Genomic DNA, 25,122 nt, shown 5'->3' with positions numbered 1-25,122 from the left:
AATTTATTTTTATAAATCCTACATTTTGACAGAATTGTAACAATTATGACGTCATTGGATTTTGAATAATGACGTCATCATTTTTTTTAAAGGCAACCAACAATTTTCTTGACTGTTTTTGGTAATAGGTACATACATTCTTCTATCTTAAAAAAAAATTCCAAAAATAGTAAACAAAAATGTTGGTCGCCATTTAAAAAATGCTGATAACGTCGTTACTTAAACATCGTTGACGTTATAAATAATAGTAATAGGTGTTTTTTTAATTTGGTGTTAAAGCGTATTAAAAATTATGGTCCGTTCACAACACACTCACTTCACCGCCAACTATGACGCCAAATTTAAATAAACAACTGTTGTAATGAAAATGTATCATTTACAAAAATAAAATCGAACTTTATTTGAGGATGTTTTTTCAAAATTCAAAAATCATGAATTTTGTGCACTACCTTTGGTGCAGTTTGTATAATGTTTTAATTTATTTAATAGTTATGCATTACTTTGTATTGATGTTGCAACAGTTAGAAAAAAGCAAAATTTTCCAGTTTTGCAAGGATGATCAAGCCTGTGATGATTAGTATAAAGGAACAAACCACTTCGAAATTAAAAAATTTATAAAAAAAAATGAAATCAACGTTTAGAAATGAATAAACATTATTTTTCAAAATTACTGAATTTTTACGTGTTTGTGAAGCGCATTGCTTGCATGAAGCTCCGAAACCCTTTGTGTTTAAAATTCCAATGCACCGACCGGTTTGCCAATATAATCCGTGTCTAAACCTAGGCTTTGCCTTCGTTTTGCATCCGGACAGGGTAGACACAGGGTGAAAACACATGCTAATGTATGCAGTTACATTGTCGGTGCTGTTAACGGTGACAGGTCAGTATCGTTAGGCAACCGGGCGGGTTAAATCAACTTTAAGTGTTAATTGTCGGTGTAAAACTTGTTCAAACTACACTTAACAACCACATATCTTACCATGTAGCCCATATCGCCTTTCTGACCCTTGTCACCCTGCAATTTCGAACAACCCAAATACAACATGTTTTCAACAGACGCTCGTCGAGGACTTTCAATTATTAACAGGGATGGGGGTGACTATTGGGGTTAAATGCTTCGTGATGGGGCGCTATTTTGCCTCCCAATTGCTGGACATTTCTGTTTATTTTCGTTTGACGTTTATGCGATTTTAAATGGATTGTTTAATCGGTGGGTTTTGGCACAAGAGGAGTGTTTATTTTGTGGAAGTTAATGGACAATTTCCTGCAATATTCGAAAACAGTGGACGAAAATATAACAAGTCAACATGAATTTTGTGCCTGAGATAAGGGTATGGGTATGCAGCAGTTACGACAGGTTTTTCGACACTCATCTGAAAAAAATCTATATTTCATAAAAAAGTTTGCTTTTGTAACAAGGAGAATATTATTCAGTAATTAAAAAAAAATATCATTTTAATCATTTATTAGTTGAAAAACAATTATAAATACAGGGTGATTCAAAAGTGTCGGACTAACTCTCAAAGGACTTTTTTTTTGAGAAAAAACAGCCTACTGTCAATTTCTATATATCTCTTTTGTTTCCGATGTTGTCGGATTTAATTTATTGTTGAATTTGCCAGTTTGTTAAATGTTTTGTAAATCGTAAGACACAAATTGGTGATTTTTTCATCTGTTCAATGTTGCAAGATCTCTATTTCCGCTAAGTAAATTCGAAAATACATTATCTAAACTTAACCCAAAATCTCCCAAATACAGAAAAATTTCAAATAAGATAAGATACCAGGAACATGGGAAAAATGTTAAAAGAAATTCTATCTGTCAAAAATTTTGACATTATTTTTTGACATTCGACAATTTTTTTATGTCTATTTAATGATACTGATGACCTTGTATGTTTTTTAATATTATTTAGTAAAGGTATAAAAAATTTCCAATAAAAACCACAAATAACATTAAACAGAGTTACAATTTAGGATACAGCGTTCTTGTTTCCTCTTCTAATAGCCTGTAGCAAAAATTTTCGAAAATTATTTTTCGAACAGAAATAAATAGAATCAAAGTGCAAAATGTAAACTCTAATAACTTTGATTTTTTTATAAATAAAATTTTTTTAACATTTTTTCCATGTTCCTGGTATCTTACTTTATATGGCATTTTTCTGTGGGGCGAGAGTTCTGGCGCATCCTGTATTTTAATATTCACGTTATCTTTGAAATGTAATGGTAGTTGCTTTAAAAGGCCGATTATTTCTCGTGGAACACCCCGTATTTGGAGTTAAGTTAGAGAAAGTACCAGGAAGAGTAACTAAGTTCACTTCTAACTTTTTTTTAATTATTTCGCATACTACTTTAATAGTTGGATATATAAATAATATTTTCATTATTTTAGCCTTGATAACGATAAATGAAATTCATTATATAAAATTTCCCCATATTGTTTTTAAATTTTTCAGAATGAGCAGGCAATATTTCTTAAGGACTTCCTGAAATTCATAACCTAAGTTTTTTTCATATTTACAACTACATATAACTTTTGGTAATTTTCAACTTTATTATTCCTTCAATAACAAAGAATATGGCCCAAAGTCATGCTTAGTTTTTTTTTTGGTCATTAGTAAGCAATTTTGGAAATTCTTCAATGTCAAAATTTTCTAAATTGTCAACCCATGAAGCTTCCAAAAGCAAACTGGATATTTTTCCATTATTTGCAAGATAAATAAAAAAATCATAAAATAACCCAGGCACAAACAAAATTTTTCATGTAGAGTCGTGTAATTATTGTTTTCAGTGTAGTTGGTGTGATTTGCAGTGCAAATTGTTTAATGTAATTCGGGGAAAATGTAAATATTGCAAATATTTTTGGATGTTTTTCGTAAACACCATTTGTTGTTCGATTATTTTAAACTAAGAGGAATTCGTCAAATCACGGCACAAATAATTCCAATTTATTTTGCAAAACATTTGCTCAGTACCAGCAGTTTCCGCAATGAATACAAACCTCATTTTAGAAACTAAATTACCTACTTTAGAAAAATGTTTGCTATATAGCGAATGTAATGACTCAGAAATAATTAATTGTAAATAATAATAATCTTAAGTTCTATGACAAAAAAGACTACTAGTGAACGTAGTTCATAGGAAAAAAGACTGAAAGAGAGAAAGAGAAAAAAAACTTCAATTTGAATCCGTTTTGTACTTCGAATATTATACTTTTTTAAATCACTTGCCATTATTTTTGTATTTTTTTTAATTACATTTTAAAAATCAGAAAAGTCGAAATGATTATTGTTTTTTTCCTTTTTCATGTCGTTTTGTATCATTTGCCCCACCACTCGGCTCCCTTCTGAAAATCCACCCTGCTGTTAAAATTGAGGTCCTCTAAACGGCGTCTTTGGATGATAGTAAAAATAATCGTGATGGAGATAAATAAACCAATTAATATTAGTACAACGTATCGAGATGACAGCTGGATGATGAAATAAAGAAAATAAAAAACGATGAACAAAGAAAAATATTAAATAAAATATAATACCGGAAAGCCGTTCTTGCCCGGCGCCCCAGCGGAACCCTAAGGGCAAATAAAAAAGAACAAAATCAGAATTGTTAGTGTGGTGTGCGAACGTTAATACGTGCTCGTAATTGTTAAGTGCGACTTACCGGAGGGCCAGCATCTCCTACATCGCCCTTTTTGCCTTTTCTACCGCGCTTCCCGGGCGGTCCAGGGGGGCCGGGGGGGCCAGGCGGACCTGCAAAACAAAAATTACAGATTTTCGATCGAGTTGGGAGTGAATCTAGACGGAATTGGATTAGGAGCGTGTTGCAGATGTGTCTCTGTGCTAGATAAGCACTTCATAACGCGATTGTGAAGATGAGATGATATTATTGTCCTTGTTGGGGTGAATATAAAACGGGAAAATCACCCTGTGGCTTATTTGAAATGGAAATTGTTATTTACAAATGGATGAACGAATACTTTGTGATGTTGGCTTGAAACAACACGACGATAAATTAAATAGTGAAACGCCTCTAAATGCTGTTTGCTTAGGGGAAAGTTTCTTTTACAATTCTGTTTGAAGAAAAACAATTGAACATTTTAAAATGTTGGACGATTTCTTGTTGAGATTATTGATTGAATCGAGAAAATAATTTGACATTAGATTGCTTGTGCCGACGGAAACACCAACAATTCAGGATAAACAAATAGTTTTGTAAATAGTATTTTCCTTCCTTTTATATCTGAAGCTATCATCAAATTCTGTTTCAATTTAATAGGAAAAATATTTGTCTAGTAATACATTACAATTGCTGCATATTTTTATTGAAATGACACTACTTCAATAACTTTTTAAATAACTAGATATGTACTGAAAATCCTCTTGAGAAATATTTTAGAAAATTTAATTCAAATTCTTGACATAAACGTTATTGTAACTATGTGTTAACTTAACAAATTTAAGTTACTAAGTGCGACTTACCGGAGTTACTAAGTTACTAAGATTAGTTTTAGTTAAAAAAAAAATAAAAGCTTAAAACAATTATTTTAAAATACAAAATGAAATAACAAAAAATAAAACTATCTTGGAAAAAGTATGCAAAGATTTTTTTAATTACAATCATTCCAAAAAGCATGTAAAAAATTAAGAAAATTCGTATTTTAGTGTTACTTAAGTTATGGGATATTTTTTCAAAATTGTTTTTCTCAAAAATTTTACTCGAAAACCCAAACAGAATAAACACCAACAAAAACTTCTCAATTAAAATTATGTCATGTAAAAAAGTTATATTTTTTTCCTTTTTTTTATAATACGAGTTACTACTGGTAGCTCAGTTCTTTATTTTCAAATTGTTATACCTAATACATATAATAGTCTGAATTAAATTAACTGTATTTTTTCAAAACTGTGTTTCACAGTACAGAGTGATCCAATAAAATTGGTAAAACTTGTAATGAATTGTTTCTAAATAATTTCGTTTCTGTTTTTTGACGATTCACTTATTTGCTTTCTTATACAGTGCTTCGGCTAAACCTTCTCAATTAATATCTTAGTTGATCTTAGTTAATAAATGGTCATGATTTTGTATAATTTTTATCAGCAAAATTTTCACTTTATTTACGAAATTTTTACATAAATAGTAAGTTATGTTATGTTCGGTAAGTCAAATATTTATACAGTATGAATGATGTTTAAAAACAAAACCACGAAGAAACCAAGTTTTAAATATCGAAAAATCGAAAAAATCTTCTGTAAAAAAAAACTATGTTAAAGTCATATAAAGAGTAAATTTTATTATTCTAGTAAACTTGGAAGTTTTTTTTTGTATTGAAGCAGGTGCATATAGTTATATGCCTGGTTTTAATTGTAATTACTAACTTCCGAGTTGCCAACTTAATTTCAAAGTCGCAGGTCTATTTGATGCTAAATTCATTGAAAGTAAGCAACAATTTTGATCAGAAATTTAACTGAACACATAGTATCCAAAATCTTAATGCTCTGAGTGATTTATACAATTGTACATTTTTTGTTTTTATTTGATTCAAATTAATTTATTACATCAGTTTCCTTATTGCAAAGTGAATTGTTTTTGTGGTTCTTTCAATAGTTTATTTTAATATTTAATATTAACATTTATTTTCTTTTATATCTGTTGGAACATTTTCTAAAGGAATAAGCAATAGCTAAAAATTCAAAAGGTACGGATTAATCAAAATTTATTGTATTTATTTATTGGTTGTATGTTGAATATAAAATTAAAAAACATTGAAAATCCTGTTTGAGATTTAAAATTCCCAATGAACATTCAGTAAATTATTTCGTACGGAATATTGAAACAATATTCCAATGAAACAAACCGAAATGATAATTAGCTTTAAACAATGCACTGTTTCGACTGTTTTAATTTACAACCCGGTAATAAATTTCCAGTGACAAATTTATTGATTATTTCATGTCACTCCCTCTTTTGTGAAAAGAATTTCGAAACGGTGGTGGTGATTTATTGCACACGCCGAATAATTTCATCTGTTTCCCACGGAATTTTCAAGTGTCACACATGGATCTCTTCGACTTCCTTTCCTATGTAGATTCTCCTAAAAACTTTTAATTATCCCGTCAGCAAGTCTGCCATGTTTGTAGTTTTAACCCTTAAGGTAACGCAAAAAGCAATTAAGTTTTTCCACCCGTTCAAATCTCATTAAGTTTCGTCGAAGTTAATTTTCTTGGGAGTTTGTTCGAAACTTGGGAGCCATGAAGTTGTTTAACGTTCATATTCATTGAACGTTCGTGGTTTTAACACTTTTATACTAGGTGGTCTGAAAATAAATAGAGCACACTGGATTTTAACAAATTGCGGTGAATTTAATTCCGTTTAAGTGCTTAAGAGGCCGTTTTTGTAATTTAAGTGTTTTTCATTTACTCAAACTGGTCGGAATGACACTGGTTTTCGAATGGGACTGGTTTTGATGCGACACCTTTAATTAAGGGATTATTCTGACGGCATTTGCAGTTGTCGACAAGGAGTTCTCTCTGTGATACACTTTCACATTAATAAGCTAGGTATGTATCGATTTGTTGGGCAATGTTGCATGTACGAAGAAATATCGATGCTTTGATTAAATTTTCAACTTGTAATAATGGATCTGCATGGAGCCCCATGCTGAATTTTTAATAAACAAAGTTGGAATTTCGTCTGGACCCTTTCTAATCTTAATTTTTTATTCATATCTGACATACAAGTTTGCACGAAGTTCCTGTAAAGGTTTGGAGATAATGGAGAGATGAATAATTAATCATGAAGTGTATGTAAAGGTATTTAAAAAAATAATCTATTTCAAAAGTATATCAACTCCAAGATTTTTACAACTCAACACTGTGAATTGCACTGCTATACGTAGATAGTGAAGATATAAGATATTGATATACACTGTAACAATATTTTACTCTTGTCACAAAAACAATACAAAAATAAATAGTAGTCATCAATACTTAAGAGATAATTTCAATATAAACCACTAGTTCCTACAAAAGATGTAAAAATAAAAAATAAAAGAAATTATTTTTTTTTGTGGGATTGGACCACTGATGAAAGTTTTGGACGAAAACAAGAATGTCGCAAAAAAGAATTTTAACAAAAAGTTTTTCTAAAACGAGATTTCTCTTAAAAAATTGTTTTAGTTGTATATTTTAATAGCTTATACAGGGGGTGCGCCAGAACTCGCGCCAAAATAAGGTAAGATACCAGGAAGATTGAAAAAAAATGTATCTATAAAAATTTCGAAGTTATGAGAGTTTATATTTTGCAATTTGACTCTATTTATTTCTGTTAGAAAAACAATTTTCCAAGTTTTTTTGCTACAATCCATTAGTAGAAGAAACAAGGAAGCTGTAGTCTAAATTGTAACTCTGTTTAGTGTTATTTGTGGCTTTTATTGACAAAATTTTTGTACCTTTACTAAACAAATATAAAAAAAAAACAGTATCATTAAACGCCACTTTAGACATGAGTTTTATTAGACACGAGCGAAGCGCAGCGGAGCGATATAGCCCAGCTATAAATTTTTTTATCAAATTTTATAGGTGTGCAATGACTATAAAAATTCTATTCAAAAAAAATTGAATATTAATTAATTATTTATAGGTATTTACGAATAAACATAGTAACAATTTTTTTTTAGTGGAAACCTACCACACTTTTTTTTAGACAACGAACTTGTTACAAGAATTGTTGCTGTGCAATTGTTTGTTAAAAAAATGTTTCGACTTACAAGAATTAAAGATTTTTTTTGAGTAAACTATAGGTTTTTTTTTGGAAATAAATTAATAAATGTTTAAGATTGTAAAGGAGTGATGCCAAAATATTTTTTATTTTAATTAATTGTTTAAACTTTTGAGATTACCATACTAATAATTTTTTTCTTAAATAAAAACGCTTTTTTATTTATTGTTTTACAAAGGTATGTTTATGCATTTTATAAATGTACAAAAATATTTATTGAAAATGTTACAGTTTATGTTATAAACTTTATCTGTTGTCAAAACTTTCTTCTGAATAGCATTTTTATAGCCATTGCACACCTATAAATTATTTGCCAAAAAATGATAGTTTCGCCTGAATAAAATCGTTTCCAGTCTTCTGAACCACCCCGTACAACGTGTTTCAAAAATCGCGAGACCCATACTAAATAGTAAAAGCAATTACCAAGCAAAGTATAGGCAACATAGCAAATATTAAAAAAACCTGTTTACGATAATTTTATAATTAGGAGGATTTAAGGATTGCATGTTTGATCTTATTTATTTCCGAAAAGAACTATACAAGCTGTTCCAACTAAAATTTGCACCCCCTAAAATCTCGGATTTCGTCCAAGTTTGAAAAAAAAGCTCAAACAGATCAATTGTAATTTAAAAGGAAATCAAAGTTTCAAAGTTATTTCTGTATCTCTCTAACGCCCAGAACTCCTTCAAAAAATTTAAGTCATTTTGAAATTGCTTTCCACTGTCGCACCATGTTTTTTTTTAATCTTAAACGATATTTTTTTTGAGATTACTGTGTGAGGAAACAAGGGAATATACCTGCTGCTCAAAATATCCTCAAAAAAGTGTGACACAAATTGATCTATGAGCATTTTTTTCCAAACTTAAGACGCAAATTTTAGTTGGGACACCCTGTATTTGAATTCTTACAATAGTACTAGCTTTTACTTCTTCTTTAACAAACGTATTATTAATGTATACAATTTTTTTATTAATAGTCTAACTGTTTAGAAAAAAATCACTTATGTTTGCTCTTAAGAAGGGTGTGCATTTTTCGGGTAAATATGGCATAAAAACCGTTTTTTTTCCTGAAATTCCCAGGCTCCATAAGTTACCCTTGGCGGTAATAAGGCCAGAAGGAGAAGTCGAAGAAAAATGTGCGTGCTGTGGGCGTGTTAGATTTACGCGTCAGTCGTCGCTGACGTTTCAGACTGGCCAAACATTACGACATGTACAGCACTCCTCGACCCCTTGTAGCTCCAAACAGTTAACTTTCGTCCGTGTTTTATTGCCTGTAGGTTTATGGCTGAAGTTGCACCTCCACCATAAAGTACAACGGCCAGTAATGAAGCTTTAAGTACAACCGGAAAAGGCTGTAATTTCGCCATGGCTCCCCCTTTTTTCGATTCTTCCAACTTTTGTTTCTTGTAAATGAATTTCCGGTATTTATGGTGAAGAGGGTCAATGAGACCCCAGAAACTTTGCAGCAAATTTTTTGACTGGAAATTGTGTGAGCGAGTTGTTGACGCCGACGATAAATTACTTTGGCGTTGATGACCGATCATTAAGTTCAAAGTGCCGGAAAATAACCCTCTTTGTCGTTACGGAGATTTATTTTTGATTAAATGCTTTATGACAGCAGGAAACCCCTATGTGTGCATTTTCACTAAACTCATTATGACTCAATTTGTTGGATGTCGACTACCACCACCAGCTCCTACTCTATTCAATTTTTAGGCCATTATGAAAAATGAGAGGATTATCTGTGGTAAAATACAGGCAGCAAAGAGAGTTTTGCGAACAACTCGCAACAAATGAGTCTTGGTTTCTTTTTGGATGAAAGAGAAAGGTGCAAAAAATATTACCTCAAGGAACTAAGCATTTGGAGGTTGTACCCAATACACGTAAATATTTCTTTTTATAACTAGTGGTAAATGTCTAGATGGCATAAACCAGCAGAATTTTTTTATTTTTTTTGCAAATATCCATAAATATGAGAATATTATAATGTTTTATGATTACAGTAAATTAATACGAGTAGGTGTTAACTTTTATGTTTTTTTTTTAATTATCAATAATATTTTTTTTCATTCAAAATTACAATTGATCAAACAGAATGTTGTAAATAAAACAGTTTCAAAAATCATTTTAAAAATTACTATCCTTCTCAGGTAGGTTTTTAAAGAAGATGTTTTTCTATTTCAAAATTTAACAAAACCTGTAAAAACTGAATTAGAAATGGATAGTTAAGAATAAGTTGACTGGCTGGGAAAAAATTACCAGACAATTGACAAATCTTGTATATTACAACGTGTTGCTGAAATAATTGCAACAATTTTAACTGGTAATGGATTTCCCCAAGAATAACAAAATTGTTAGATTGTACCGTTTTTTCAAAATTTCAATTTTTTGAGGCATTTTGCCCTTTGTAAAATAACGAGCCGTTCAAATCACTTAAAAGCAGTGACCATAAATTTGTTTAGGAGTTTTTTTGCTAGCTTATGGAAGTTGTTTCAAATGTATTTTCTGTATGGTTGTTAAGTGCTGTCTTTGAGATCACGGATTGAATCAAAATAAACAATTTAGTGCATTATTGAAGAAAAAAAATTATTACTTTTTCGTGTTACATGTAGTGTGCATGTCAAAAAGTAATCTTTTAACAATAAATAACCAGTAATTGTGTGATTTTGTAAAGATAAATGTTAAAAAAATGCAACATAAACGAAGTTTGAACCTGTTTAGTACTTTATCCCAAAGTTTACATTGTTGATAATCGATAACATTTGAGATAATGAAATTCGGTGATATCTTCAACAAACAACATTAATCCAAAACTTTAACTATTTTATATATTTTTTTAATGAAGACGCTTATTTTTGCTAATCTAAACTCAATTTTTTTTAAAACAATGTAATGGATTTTGAACAGCTAACTTCAGAGATCATACAGGGCGTCCCAGCGAGTTGAAAAAGTCCATTAATGACCTTTAAATGATACCTAAAATTAAAAAAAAATGTATAGGACAATGATCGATACTAATCTAGTGCACTACCTAAAATTAATTTCAACCATACAGCATGTCCCAAAAGTAAGTTACGAAACAAACTTGTGTTTTTTTAAATGAAACAACGTATGTTTCTTGGCATTTTTGGATGTCGCCTTTTAAAAAAAAACTAAAAAAATATTACAGTCTTATAGCTTACTTTCTTCTTTGCGGTAGTAAAAATATTTCTAGATGTCTTAGTTTTTGCGTAATAAATTATTAAAAAGTGCATGTTTTCGTCAAAAAAACGTCTTATTTTTAAAACTAAGCAAAATCGACCAATAAAAGTTTAGTTTTAAAAAAGTTTTAAAAACATTGTCATAGAAATCTACATCCAAAAACGCTAAGAAACATATGGTGTTTTTCATTTAAAAAAACACATATTTGTATTGTAACTTGTTTTTGAGACACGCAGTATAGTTGAAAATAATTTTAGGCGATAGACTAGATTAGTATCTATCAATGTCCTATATAATTTTTTTTTTAATTTTGCAATTTAAAGATCACTAGTGGAATTTTTCAACTCGTTGGGACATCCTGTATACAGGGTTATTCACGTGAGGGTTATTTCTGAAATTTTTTTTGCCGCAACCAACAATACCAATCTCACTAACTGCTAAATTAAATATGTTATTTCTTTAAAATTACAAATCAAAGTAAGTTGGATAAATTTGCCAGCAATGTCAGATTGACAGATAACCTATATTTAATCAAAATTCAACAAATAAATTAACCAGTTAAGTTAATGTAAAAGGTATTTTAAGTGACTTCTAAACATGCGCCTAGTCGGTTGGTAAACGATAACAAAACATGTCGCATCGTTTGAGAGATAATTTTTTGCTTTAATGTCACAGAGACAAGACTAATAACAGCTATCGTGGATTTAGTTATAATTATTTTCAAAATTTGAAATCAAGAAATTGTTGCAATATGTATAATGGGTTGCAGCAAAAACAAATTCAGAAATAACCCTCTCGTGACTAACCTTGTATTTGTTTACAATTTGACTTGATGAAGTTTAAGGCTGTTTAAGGCTCAAATTTAAATTTATACGACGAACAAAACCCTCTGCATCTCAAAAACTATAAACAATAGCAAGTTGAGTTATTTTGACTTCTTTTAAGCTCTACTATCACCTATTAAAATATTTGCAAAGTCACCCTGACGTATTATCATCCCTCCTTCTATTCAAAAAATATATACCATCAAAGTGGGGAAAGTTTTTGTGAACATAAAAGACTAAATAATTTATTTAGCTTTGAAATATGTACAAAGCTGGACAAATCTTTGACGATTAACTAAGAGGGTCGCAAATAAAAAATGTTGTAAAGAAACAAAGAACTTCCAAATTAGGCATCCTTGTTGATGTTATTACCTCGTGCAAGTCACGACTGTCTTATCCTCTTTAGCAATTCTCCAAGGATTCGCAGTGCACAAATTCAATCGAGAAACAATTCCAATAAACGTCTGCAGATTTCCTCACACTCTAATATTACATCCTGGAATTAATCCAAAATTACGCCACATCCGTAACGAAATTTTAATAAATGAGTCGGCTTCAGATTAACATATCGCAAAGACCCCACACACTGATAAACAATGCTTTCAATTTTTACGACGGCTAATTTATGTAACCAACCAGGTGTATGTTTGTGTTTAATTTTTCAGCGCTCGGACATGATTAATCCTCTCGGAGGATATTACAGTCATTACGGAGCTTTTTCACAAGGCAAAACACCAGCTTTGACTATTAATTAGTTCGAGTCATAAAAACGCTATAAAATCTTCATTCAAAAGCGATAGCTATTATTACAAAACTCGTTGAGAAAGTTTACAAAAAAGTCCGATTGTGTATACACTCAACACTTCAAATCAGCACCCGAACCAACATATTGCGTGTTAATCGGTCATTAAGCCGCAGATTCAATTTCCGCACTATAAACTGATAGGAAATGGCGCGAGGGATTGAAAATATCCCAAAGTTGGTTTATTAAAACGTTCGCGGTGGATGTAATTATGTCAGTAATTCGGTTTTGGGAAATCGTATTATTAAAAGTTCGAAAGAGGGCTACGATTGAGTGGAGGATTGGGAAATGTTTTGGCCGGGAGCGGCGCGGCGCAGCGGCTTCTGTTGATGATTTATTTAGATGTCGATGGCTTACCTCTGGCGGAATGTTTGAGTAATCTATATGCAGAGTTCGGGCTTGATCGAGAAAGTGATAAAAGGTTACTTCTATGTGGTATTGTTCGATAGGGGATTAGGAGAGACGGGGGCATTTTTTATTTTGAATTTGATAGTGATGTAGAGAAAGGACAATGAAAGGTCAAAGAGCGTAAAAGAAGCAAGGGACAGCTTTATTTATTCATAGGCGTACCCGCATAATGGAAGTGGATGTATAAATTCGAGGGTATACACACTTCAAAACAGCTTTGAAAACTAAATTAATTATAAAAATGGACTGGACTAAAAAACCTCTCAAAATATCACTACCTTATAATAAATCAAATACAAATTTTGAATATTATTTCAACACTCGTTTTCTTTCCCAAAACACAAAACTGGGTCTTACTCTCACCTGAGGATGAGTTTTGACTCATACAATCAACAAAATCTAAAACTAGAAGATACATAATTCTTATTTCACTATAAAAAAAGTAAGGATAGAGAAAATATATAAAAGCACAGACTAATCCATTATTTTAAGAAAGAAAAAGGCATTATAAACTACTGGAACGATTCTGTTTCATTGTGGAAAATTTTAAAAGCTTTTAATAATTATGAAAAATTCTGGAATCACGATTATTCTGAAATATGGATATTTTGTCACTGACATCTTGTGTGTAATAATATGTTTCAGTTTTTTATGTTTTACAGATACCTAGTATATAGCAAGTAATTTTTTTAATGCAAATAAATGTCTGTGTTAAAAATATCTTATTTATTTATTTGTTATGAGAGGATATCAGGATATAAAAAACAGTACATAAAATAATTTAAAAAAGTAAAAAAAAAACAAAACAAAAAAAACTTCCTCCAAAAGCTCAAAATCTTAAATTCCCTGAAAGCATTTTACTTGCGTTTTTTATAATTATTACACATGTTTTCACGTTTTATCAATTGTACTTAATATTCGAAATCGGTTTGCTCTCAATTTTTTTTTAAATTATTATTGTTGCAAGTTTGTCATTAGCATCTTATACAATAATTATATTTTTATTTCTCATGTTCTACGAATATTATTCAGCTAATAATAAGTACCTAATAATAATTGCTTGTATTCGTATATACCTACTTAAATATCTGATACTTTTTTAACAGAAGTTTAATTATTTTTTTTTGCTACAGAAAGACAACAGGGTTGTCTATAATACAAAAAAGCAGTGATACATCAAATAATTCTTTCTGACATAATGTTTAAATACTTAATAGAGACTGATTAATTATGTTTATTTTTTGGCGATATTGTAGTTGATGATCTTAGGATTTTAGATCTTCGACACTTCATGTTCATTTCATTATTTGTTTCAAAAACTACATTTGTTTTTCATTTGTGAGATGGAAGAGCAGCATTTGTTTCTACATTTGTAATAAATTTATTTTTTGTTAATAAAGGCATTATTAATATTACTGTCTTTGAAGTTTGTTTGCTTTCCTAATTTTTCTATTCAAATTTTTTACACATTGTTCATGTTAGTATTGTTGTTTTCAATTGTTATATGTATTAATTTTTTCTCAATAACTAAATAAACTGGAGAAGAAAATGAGCAATATTGGCGTTTTGAAGATGATGGAATTACTCTTTTATATAAAGCTACTAAAAAAATTACTTATTTGGGATTTTACATCATCCAAGTGCACACAGCCTTCAGATATCTCTTTTCTATTTCCGAGAACGATTTTTTTCAGAAGCAAGTTTGCACCTACTCACTATTTCATCCTCTGCAACCATCAAATATTTACATAACGTAATAATAATGAACGAAGAAACTAATTGAGCCTGAAATGTACTGAATGTAAATTGATTTACAGTTACACAGTTACGAAATAATTTATGCATTGCTCTTTGTTGGCTTATTGTCACTTGTAGCCTAATCTGTTTAAAATCTCCCGTTAATCCCTTTGTCGCCGGAATTTCCTTATCGCCTGGAAAAAGTTATACAAACCCTCCTCTCTATCTCCGAATAAAGACGTGATGTTCGACTCGCGTGGGCGTTTACAGCCAATAAAACTCGCCATCGATAGTGGCTTATCGTGATATATGCCCTAGCTCCGTAAAAAACCTAATTGGATCGAGTGTAGTCCTCATTTTAATGTGTCTGAATGAAATTCGGGACGCGAATCGGCCACTCCATCACCGTCGACGAAGAATAATTACAGTCATACGAATACTCGAAATACTTTCTTCAGTAGACAAAGGGATGCTTCAAGGTCGGAGCTTTTAATTAATTAAGTGACTACAAATGGCCTCTTTGCAGCCACTGAATTTAAATGAGTGTGCATTCCGGAGGATTTTCTGAAGAGTTTGCTTGCAATTATAAAGGCGATTTTTTTCAGGACCTCATTAATTTTCAGATCGTGTCGTTGGCAGATTTGGGAAATTGTGAGCTTTTACAGTTTTCGGGGCGATATTTTGTATCTATTTTATTTTTATGGTCTGTGCCATTTTCGTTTTTATTTATTGGCGTATAAAAGTCGAGTTTATGGAAAGATAAATCGTATGTGGCTTGTTTTAGTTCATATTAATATTTCACGGAAATAGCCGACTTGTTTAGACGATTTAAATCTGGGATACTGAAAACTGCAACTGCCCACAATACTCACCAGCAAGTATTTTCCAAGCCAAAAAAAGCAAGTTATTATTTTTTTTTTAATTTCATTATAACTTTTGTCTCTGAATCTAGTGAATACAAAGTATCATTTCCTCCATTTTTTCAAGTTTTTTCAAATTTACCTCTAATTCCCTGTTTTAACACTCCGATTCTTCAAATAAAATTATTATCTATTTTTTGTTTTCAAATGCTAAAGATCTAAATTATGAAAAACTTCTTAACTTTTTTAAAGCTTTCATTTCATTTTGTATTTCATTCTGTTCATTTCTTCTCTTTATTGTTAATTTTCGTGTTCTTTACTTAACTTTTCATATTTTCTCTAATATTTCACATTGCCAGTTTTATTATTGCCAGCTTTTTGACTTTCTTTAAGTAACATCGAAAAAGCGTAAGGGAGCTACAACCCTTGAAAGGGGTGCATCTTTTAATGGGTTTTTCTTAACATTTCAGAAACCATTGTAGATAAAATTACAAAATTTGGTACAGCTTATAATCTTTATAAACCTAAACGAATTCAAAGATCAAATGTCAAAAATTTTAATCAGAGGCGCTCTCAACGGGATGCATAGGATAAAAAGTACCCTAACTATTTTGGGTGTAGTGTTTTGCTATTTTCAGCAACCAAATCCTAAATTCCATAGTTTTTCCCAAAAAAGTAGTCTCTTGCATTATTTTGATACAACTTACCCCTTTTGGAGCAAATCAATATAAAAATGGTCACGTACTACAGGGTGTTTTACACAACTTTACGAGGCTTGCGCCTAATGTACGCACCCAAATATAAGTACAAAAGTCACAGAACACTGGATACAAAAAATACACATTTAATTATTTAATCTTTGGAAATCCATGACAGTAGTTGTCAAACTAATCACTGTTTCATTAATGGTGATAAACTGCAGTTTTTCAGAACAATTATCATTTGTTCTATCAAGAGACGGTATGAATATGATTGTAGTTTATCTATCTTAAACACTGACTAACTAAAAACGTTGTAATTTTTGAAAGGGTGAACAAATTAGAGAAGATTATCCAATTTTTCAAAATATGTAATCGAGTTCGTATCGGAATATGTATTATTGATTGCATCTCGTAAAATTATGTGAAACACCCTGTATATACAAAATCGAAATTTATTTTTTTTTCTTTTACTATAACCCTCCAATTTAGGACGCCCTGATTAAAAATTTCGATATTTATTTTTTCAATTCAATAAAAACTTTTAGGGGGTGTAGATTCCTTACTATAATAATTATAATTAGTTACACCTTGGGTCGTTTGAATAAAGTTTCGTAAACGCTTCTACTTGTAATAGTAAAAGATAGACGTAATTTAGATTTTATGAGAAAGAAAGAGACAAAACTATAATAAAAGCTTTTGCTACATTTTATTCAAATTATCCCATATACATATACTCATTTTTTATTGCTGAAGAAACACTAACATTAGCAATTCATTGTTAGTTGTTATTGCTTACTATTTTTTGTATACTATAAAACAATAGGTAAAATAAAATATTTCCGACGACAGAATTTGGACATTCGACCCATTAGAACCAATTTTTCTTTTTATAATCCGCCCCATGAGTTTGGATTTTTCCATGTCACGTTTTCAATGACTCGTCCATCCTTACGTGACTTAACTCCGAGTTAATGGTGACAATTTGTTCTAATTACCACAGATTCGTTTCGTACCCACTCGGCCCATAGTACAGGTTTTACATCGAGTACCAATTAGGGACCACCCATCATGTGAGCACCCCATGCCACCTGTGCCACGCTATCAAATCCGTGCATTCACCATTCCTGCAGACGGAATTCATCACTGATACACTTGACAGCTGACACCGATGGTTTACAAATGGTCGGTAAATCGTTGTCTTGTCAAATTTGTCAGGAATTTGGTAAACAGTCACGATTTATGGACTTTGATAAATAACAAGGGTCAATGTCATTAAGCGAGTCATTATTACTATTACTAAAGCAATAAAATGAGCACAAATCCACTGTCACTATAATCCCGGTCTCGAATTTCCATTAAATGCAAATGTCTTGTCTTAGTATCTGGGAGTTGGGTGTGTCTTTGACCGTAGAGCACCTCCAAGTTGACGCCCTTTACTAGTCGAGCTTCTAAGAGGAGATTCTCACAATCGCATCTTCGTCACCCTACGACGATAAATCCACGTTTGTGTGAATGTCTGCACAAGATTAGATTTCGGAGGGACCGCAAAGAATTTGTCAATTTGATCCCGCACGGCACCACATACGGACCGCTTCTTTGAGGGATTGACGGGGCGGAACACCATTTCTAATATCTATGCAAATCGCAACACAAGTGTGATATTTTATATAACGTTTCACGAGTGCCGCTCAGATTGAGTTTACTCGAAAATTACATTATAAAACAATTTGCAAGTGCGCGAGGGAATTGGACGGTCAATTTAATTTCAGATTTGTTATCGTTGAGACAAAGGGTTTTTTCACTCAGTGGTAATGGAGTGGTGAATGAAGTGTAAGTAATAATTGCTAAATGAAATAATAAAAATAATCTTTGTGTTGGGAAAGTAAGAATAACACAAAGAAGAAAAAACGACGTAAATAAATAAAAGCTTCAAAATATCTGGGGGCGGACGACCGTAGGCGGGTCTTTTTTCAACTGTAGATTATATAACCACCGGAATTTTCCCTTTTAGACATTTATACGTTTGAAAACATGTGCTCTATTTTAATTCTGTCTCTATTCAAAAGGAAACCTGTATCAAAAGGACAAAAACATTATTCTTAAAAATTTATTCCACAAAAATATTTCATATCTTTTTTTACTTATTTCTTGAGTTTTCATCTTTAATAGAATAATCAAATTGTGTAATTATGTAAATACGACTTTATTATTGTTGAACACCTCATTTTACAGGGTGTTTCAGAACTCGCGCACCAAAAAAAAAATGTCAACTAAGATAAGATACCACTAACATGGAAAAACTGTTAAAAAATTCTATCTATAAGAATTTGCACTTTCGAGTTTATTTATTTCTGTTGGAAAAATAATCTTTTATGTTTTTTCCTGCAGGCCATTAGAAGAGGAAACAAAGATGCTGTACTCAGAATTGTAACTTATGTTTAACGTTATTTGTGGCAAAGTATTTGTACCTTTACTGAATAATGATGAAAATACATACATATAGGTACAAGATCATCGGTAACGATAGACATAAAAAATGTCAATTGTCAAAAAATAAGTTGCAAAATTTTTTTACAGACAGAATATTTAAACATTTTTTCTGTGTTCCTGGAACCTTATCTTACTTGCCATTTTTCTCTGAGGCACGAGTTCTGAAACAACCGGTATTGTTATTTTGTGGTATTAAAAGTACAGTGTGTCCCCGGATAGGTGAAACGACTCTTGTAAAAGATAAAAAACATTCAATTTAAATTTTAATTTTTTAGAGTTTAACCCTGCTTGGTTAAAGACTAATTTCTAACATAATTTTAATTTTGAAAAATCAAGTATGCCTTTTAAATTAAAAAAAAAACTTTTTTTTGTAGAGTGAAGTGCTTTTTGTGTGGCACATACGACAAAAAGTTATTAAGATAAGTTATTTAGAATCAACATCTAGGCCCGTATACCACATTAATAAAATAATTTAAAATCATCGACCAACTTTGATTTTCATTTTGTTTATGTTTATTATTACACAAATCAAAGAATTTTATTACAAATAAAATAAAACATTCAGATTATTAGTACTAAATAACTTATTGACGTATTTGTAAAAAGCAATTATCTTGGAAAAAATAAAAAGCATGGTAGGAAGTCAACCTGAATCAAAATATTTCAACAAAATAATGGGTTAAATACGAGTTTTCTTCCAAAATAAAGCAGTTTTGGCTATTTTCAAACCAATTTTGCTCAATTTTACTACAGAATTTATTCTAAATTAATGTATTTTATAAATATATTTTCTTTAATACCAAATTTAGGCTGAAATTAACACATTTGTGCTATTTCTAATCGATTTGGCTCATTTATAAGCCGAAAATCAATCTGAATCAAAGTATTTTAACGAAATAATGGCTTGAATTAGAGCTTGAAATTTGATATAGGGGCTTAAATGTTGATTCTAAACAACTTTTCTTAATAACTCTTTGTCGTATTTGCTACATAAAAGGGTCCAAGGCATTTTTTTTTCAAAACTAAAATTATGTTAGAAATTAATCTTTAACCCAGCAGGGCTGAACCCCAAAAAATTAAAATTAAAATCGAGACTTTATTATTTTTTACACCTATCCGGGGGACACACTGTTGTTTTCCAGCGAAAGATTGAACTTTTTAGAGCTTAAAGGAAAGTTAAAATTAGCAAAAAAATTAATAGAGATTGTGTTTTGCTCTTAAACAGTGTTTAAGAAAAGAATTACAAAAAGTATCGTTTATTTGGCGTTGACAAGCGGCCGTAAAAAACTTAATTGTTAATCGGAACGTTTAATCCCATAGTTTAATAACATTTCCCTTTCCACTTTTTCGACTTTTACAATAAAAACCATCAAACTCAAGCAGTATCCGATCGACCGGTTCCAAACACCAAACTTCCCTAACTCTGGCAGTAAACTCGGCAATTAGTTGACCGTAAGCAGTGGCACACCGCCGATCCTCCGGTGGTTGTTGAAAAGAGCCCCAGACGATCGCACAATAAGCCTTTTGATCTTTGCTGTTGCACTGATTGCCTTGATAAGTTGATTGCCGACCCTCGTCCTCATGTCACCGTGTTTTCCATCCACAGGATGTATTAATTCGCTTGGAAGATTATGTTCCGACGATAATGAGCTCTCAGTGAAAATGATCCGACACACGAGTAGACTTTTTTTAAGACCTTGTTGAGACAAATTACAAAATAAAAAAGTACAAGTGCTTAAACGAACTGTGGCTTTGGATAGATGATATATTAAAATTAGGGTTGTTTAGTAAAATTGGTACAAAATATCCCAAAATAAATTATTAACAAGAGAAAAGATATAAAATGATCGACTAATAGCTTCACGCCTCTCCTATCCTTCTAAATTGCTCCGAAAATAATTAATAAGCGGTAGCAGATGCCGGGAATCGACCGTTTCGTCTATGAAAAATTCAAATCGACCAAATATAATATAATACAAGAGAAATGCTTGATTTATTCAGATGTGGTCATAGATAGAAGAGATTTACGAGGAGCAGTAGACGAAACTAGTCAACTGCAAACATGGATAACTTCCATATGATTTGTCGTCTCGGACCGGGAGGTTGTTGTAAATCACGCCGATATTAGGAAACGGAATAAAATTTGTATTGGTTTAACAACCCACGGTGAAACACTGTTAAGGCATCAATGTGGGTTACGACTAATGAGCAGTGAAAACAGCTTAATAGACGGGAGATGATAAATCGTGGCTCGAAAATGGAGAATTGAGGTGTTAAAACTGGTAGATAATTCATTTGAGGAAATAGTCTAGCGCCCACAGATGGCTGTTAAAAGTGACAAAGTCGTTATAGTGGACCAGAATTTCGACACTTCTCCCTGTGGAAGCTTCATCGTGAATATCATCGACACTGTTTAGGCGAGATTTTTCAATCAGGATTGTAACGAAAAAGAAGCAACATGTCATTGGGGCCTCTTGGGAGGTCGTCTTTGTATTCAGCTTACGTTATAGAGTCAATTACAGTTTGTTTCAGTTGTAATGGTCGTGTTGGAGGATCGGTTAATTGTCGAGGTAATCGGAGTATATCTAGTCGGATTTATTTTCACAGTAGCCATCACCATCAATCCTAACTGATTTGACTATAAATTAAAGTGGAAACGTACGTTTGAACGACACTTAACTGACAAAACGACCAAATGCAACATTTCCACAAAACAAGTAATTAATTCATTTGCCGGCAAGTTATGAAGGTTTCAGGCGAAAGGTCATTAATCTTGGCTGAAAACTTGGATTTGAAAACGAGCTCGCAAACACCTTAGACATTTAACGAGCAAAAACGACAGACCAATCGAATCAGCAACATATGTTGAATACAATAGAAGATAAATAATAGGTTTTTGCTAAATGTTGCATTATTTATTAAGTTCTAGGAGAGAACTAGCCATCCGAAAAACATCAAGAATTGCTAATTACTCAAGTCTGGTGTCGAAGCTGCAGACGTTGCATTATGCAGCAATCTGCACTAATTAAACGATATACTCACGGTTTGGGTTTAGGGAAATGTGCTTTTCAATGGTCTCACCTGAAACAAAGAATATAATTGAATTTTTTAGAGGCTATTCATGGATTTAATCGGTTTTGCAGGAGTCGAACGAGTTCATTATTGAAACTAAATGCAAAAAAATTTTTGACACTGGAAAAATCAAAAGTGTACTCTGATTAAAAATCAGCTTTTTTCCTCCAACAAATTTTCCGCAGTGATTTTAATTTTACATTCTTAAATGCGAAAGTTAACAATTTAGTGAGATGTATGGTAAGACTGTGACCGAATGACATTAAAATAGCCTGCTTTGGTCTAAAACAAAAATTAATGTATTGCACTTTTTACAAGTTCTGATAGTAGTTGCTGTTAACTGTCAAAAAAAATTAACATATTTTTAGTAATATGATTTAATATGAGATAATATTTTCTTGTAAGTAGAATAAGTAAATAATAGTTATTTATTATACAAGACGATAGAGAAATTGTTTATCTACGAGTGAAAAGGTTAAGTTTACGAGTGACGAAGTCACGAGTGGACTGTTTTCACGAGTAGATAAACAATCTATATCCACAATCACTCTATAAAGAGACTTTATTCCACACTTTAGATGCGTATCAACTACCAGTTTATCCACTAGTGGAATAAAGTAACTTTACTCGACTGTTAGTAACCAGCGCACCGCGTAACAGCTTACTACGTTTAACCGAAAGCACATTAGCGTGACGTTTAAATGCCAGTTTAATTTTTAATTAAGTTTGGAATAATTTGGGCCTGTGATTGTGGATAAAACGTTATTTTGCAGTCGTGTGTTAGTCGCGTTTTATCCACTTAAGAAAATTAACCGCTCGAACTGACGTTCTCGTGGTTAAACATTCTTGCGTGGATAAAACGCTACCTCTTACTCTTACAATAAATAACTATTATCGTCGTGTATAATATTTCGTTTTATTTTGTACACACCTACCAGAATTTCTTAAATATAAACAGTAGATAAAATTACTTTATTTCACTAGATAATAAAAGACTACTGTATCTACTAAAATTAGTTGATAAAAGCACTCTTTAACATTGAGTACAAAGTAAATAAATAAATGTGAATGTAAACCCATTTGCATTTGCTCAAAATATGAAATAAGTGAACGTAAAACTGGGCCGTTTTGCTGCTGGCGATTAAACATTTTCTGCAAAATGAAAAATAATCCGTCATTTCATTCTCTTGATGAAATTTATTTCGGTCCTAACTCGTGAGAATAATCTTGACAAATCGTCGATGTTGAGGTACCCACGACGATTAATAATAAATCCACGATTCTTTACCGCTACTGTAATCCAAATTTAACGAATATTAATTTCAAAAAAGAGCCACACCCAGTCCCAACACCGTGATATTTTCAGCATGAATAATTTGAGATGTCTATCATCTGAAAGTGCTTATCATTTTTACTAATGGTAATAAATGGTTGTGTCATTGCCACTGTACAAACAGATAATATTCCGAGCACCAAACCGTGAAGCGATCAACAAAGACCGATAAGCCCTGCAACTGAAATCCTCTTAAAAACCCCGACTAAGTTTTATGAGACGTTGTCAGTCTATCAACATTTTTTTCTTGTCTACACGTTGATCCGAAATTTTGACCCGATGGAATGCAATGAGAAAAATGAGACGTTTCGACCTAGGAAGAAAATTGAGGGTTGCTGCCCTAACCGTGTTATTAACTCCAACGTCTTAATTAGAAAACGCCTAAACATAACCATAGGCAGGGACAGGAACATAAATTTAATTATAATTAACTCGGTAACTTCATCGACGTAAGTCTTCCTCGTGTATCTGTATGTTTGTAGCTAATTAATTGAAATTTTATTAACGGTGATGAAAGATGAGATACATCTCAAAAGCCTGTTTCTTTCACTTTTGAACAGCTTCAACATGAAGCTCGGGGTGATTATGCAAATTTATCAGAAACACATTTTTCCACATTTTTAAACAAGTCAAAGAAATTATTTTGCGCGGAACGTTGCAAAACGTGTGGATAAAATTGCATGTAGGGGTTACGCCCACACCATTTTCTTTTGTTTTTATTAAAAGAAGTATTCATCAAAGTTATTTACATAAATTTTACAGTAAATTTTATTACTTCACAAATAAAAATGCAAACCCGTCATAAAGTACTCGTATCAAGTAAGTGTACCTACTTCCTGTGAATGTATGTCGCCGTAGTCCATATATGAAAAACTGACTTAATTTGAGTTCAAATAACTATTTGAATTGTAATAATTATTGTATTTTGACGTAATTGTTGTTGTGAGTGTTGTTTCAATTATTTTTTGAACGTCCTGTTTTTGTCTACGACCCTAACAGGAAGTAAGTTTTTCCACCCTAATTTCTAAGGAAAGTGGCCCATCACCTTCCTCATCTGTCAAAATTACTTTAAAAATATATGTAATCCCTAAGGAAGGTAATAGTTATTTATTCGACGAGTTTGAGTGTAAATCGGAGGCATTATTTCACCGAGTGGATTATTAAATCACGAGTGTAAGAAGTGGTTTATCATTCACGAGGAACATTTTATTCTTCGAATTTGACTCAACAAGGCTTAAACTTGCTTTAAATCTGTTAAAAATAATCTGACGTTTCGTATTGAGAAATGCCAAACAGTTGTCAAAACTTCCTTACGGGAGAAAAACCGTAAATTTTGACAGTGTCGAAGAATAAAAATTTTTTTCCCCCATAGAAACGGAAAAACATGCTGCTAGATTTAATGGAGGTATCAAGAAATACATTAGAGACTTTCCCTGAGTGGTTACTGCCTTCGACAAGTTTCGAGTAATTTCCACCTGCGGGAGGAAAAGATACACTTTTTTCGTTTGTAACACAAATAACTATTTAATACCTAGTAACAAAAAAGTCTCAGCCAGTCTCGTGGAAAAAATTTCGGTTATTTTTTGTGTTCTGTTTTGTTTGAGGTAGTTAGTGTTATCATTTGATTTTAAAACAGAAATTGGTGAAACATACTTATTACGATTTGTAAAACGTCAAGATGTGTTAAAGGATTTAAAAATTTTGTCCATTTGATTCAAAAATTAAAAAAAAAACCTTTGTTTACAAATGCTTAAAAAGATTAAATTCACATTATTTTATCGATCTAAATCTGTTAATCATCAGATTACAATTCGCAGATCAATAGAGGTACTATAAAATTTAAATAAGTATATAAATATACCATCATGTAGACATGATGCACACTAGTTCGCTCCCGCGGTCTTAAAACCCTGTTAATCG

The 25,122-nt window shown here is 31.6% G+C and overlaps 1 protein-coding gene across 26 annotated transcripts in view; it reads right to left on the bottom strand.

The window, feature by feature from the left end:
* The window catches only part of LOC123010338 (collagen alpha chain CG42342), a 134,343-nt gene that overhangs the window by 13,931 nt on the left and 95,290 nt on the right, over positions 1 to 25,122 (bottom strand). For 15 of the 26 annotated variants that reach the window (XM_044407155.1, XM_044407177.1, XM_044407160.1 and 12 more), the window contains exons 2-4: positions 3,660 to 3,748; positions 3,535 to 3,570; positions 980 to 1,015 (exon numbers count right to left, since the gene is read on the bottom strand). In XM_044407155.1, the coding sequence (XP_044263090.1) occupies positions 980 to 1,015; positions 3,535 to 3,570; positions 3,660 to 3,748 (161 nt within the window). The remainder of the gene's footprint in view (positions 1 to 979; positions 1,016 to 3,534; positions 3,571 to 3,659; positions 3,749 to 25,122) is intronic. The other 11 variants (XM_044407162.1, XM_044407166.1, XM_044407170.1 and 8 more) reach the window with 3 other exon arrangements.

The sequence above is a fragment of the Tribolium madens genome, unplaced genomic scaffold, assembly GCF_015345945.1.
Source record: "Tribolium madens isolate multiple individuals breed KSU strain unplaced genomic scaffold, Tmad_KSU_1.1 Scaffold_7;HRSCAF=85;Tcas5.2_LG10, whole genome shotgun sequence".
Taxonomy (NCBI): Eukaryota; Metazoa; Arthropoda; class Insecta; order Coleoptera; family Tenebrionidae; genus Tribolium; species Tribolium madens.
Note: the sequence above shows the minus strand (reverse complement) of the source record. Positions and strands in the feature narration are given on the sequence as shown.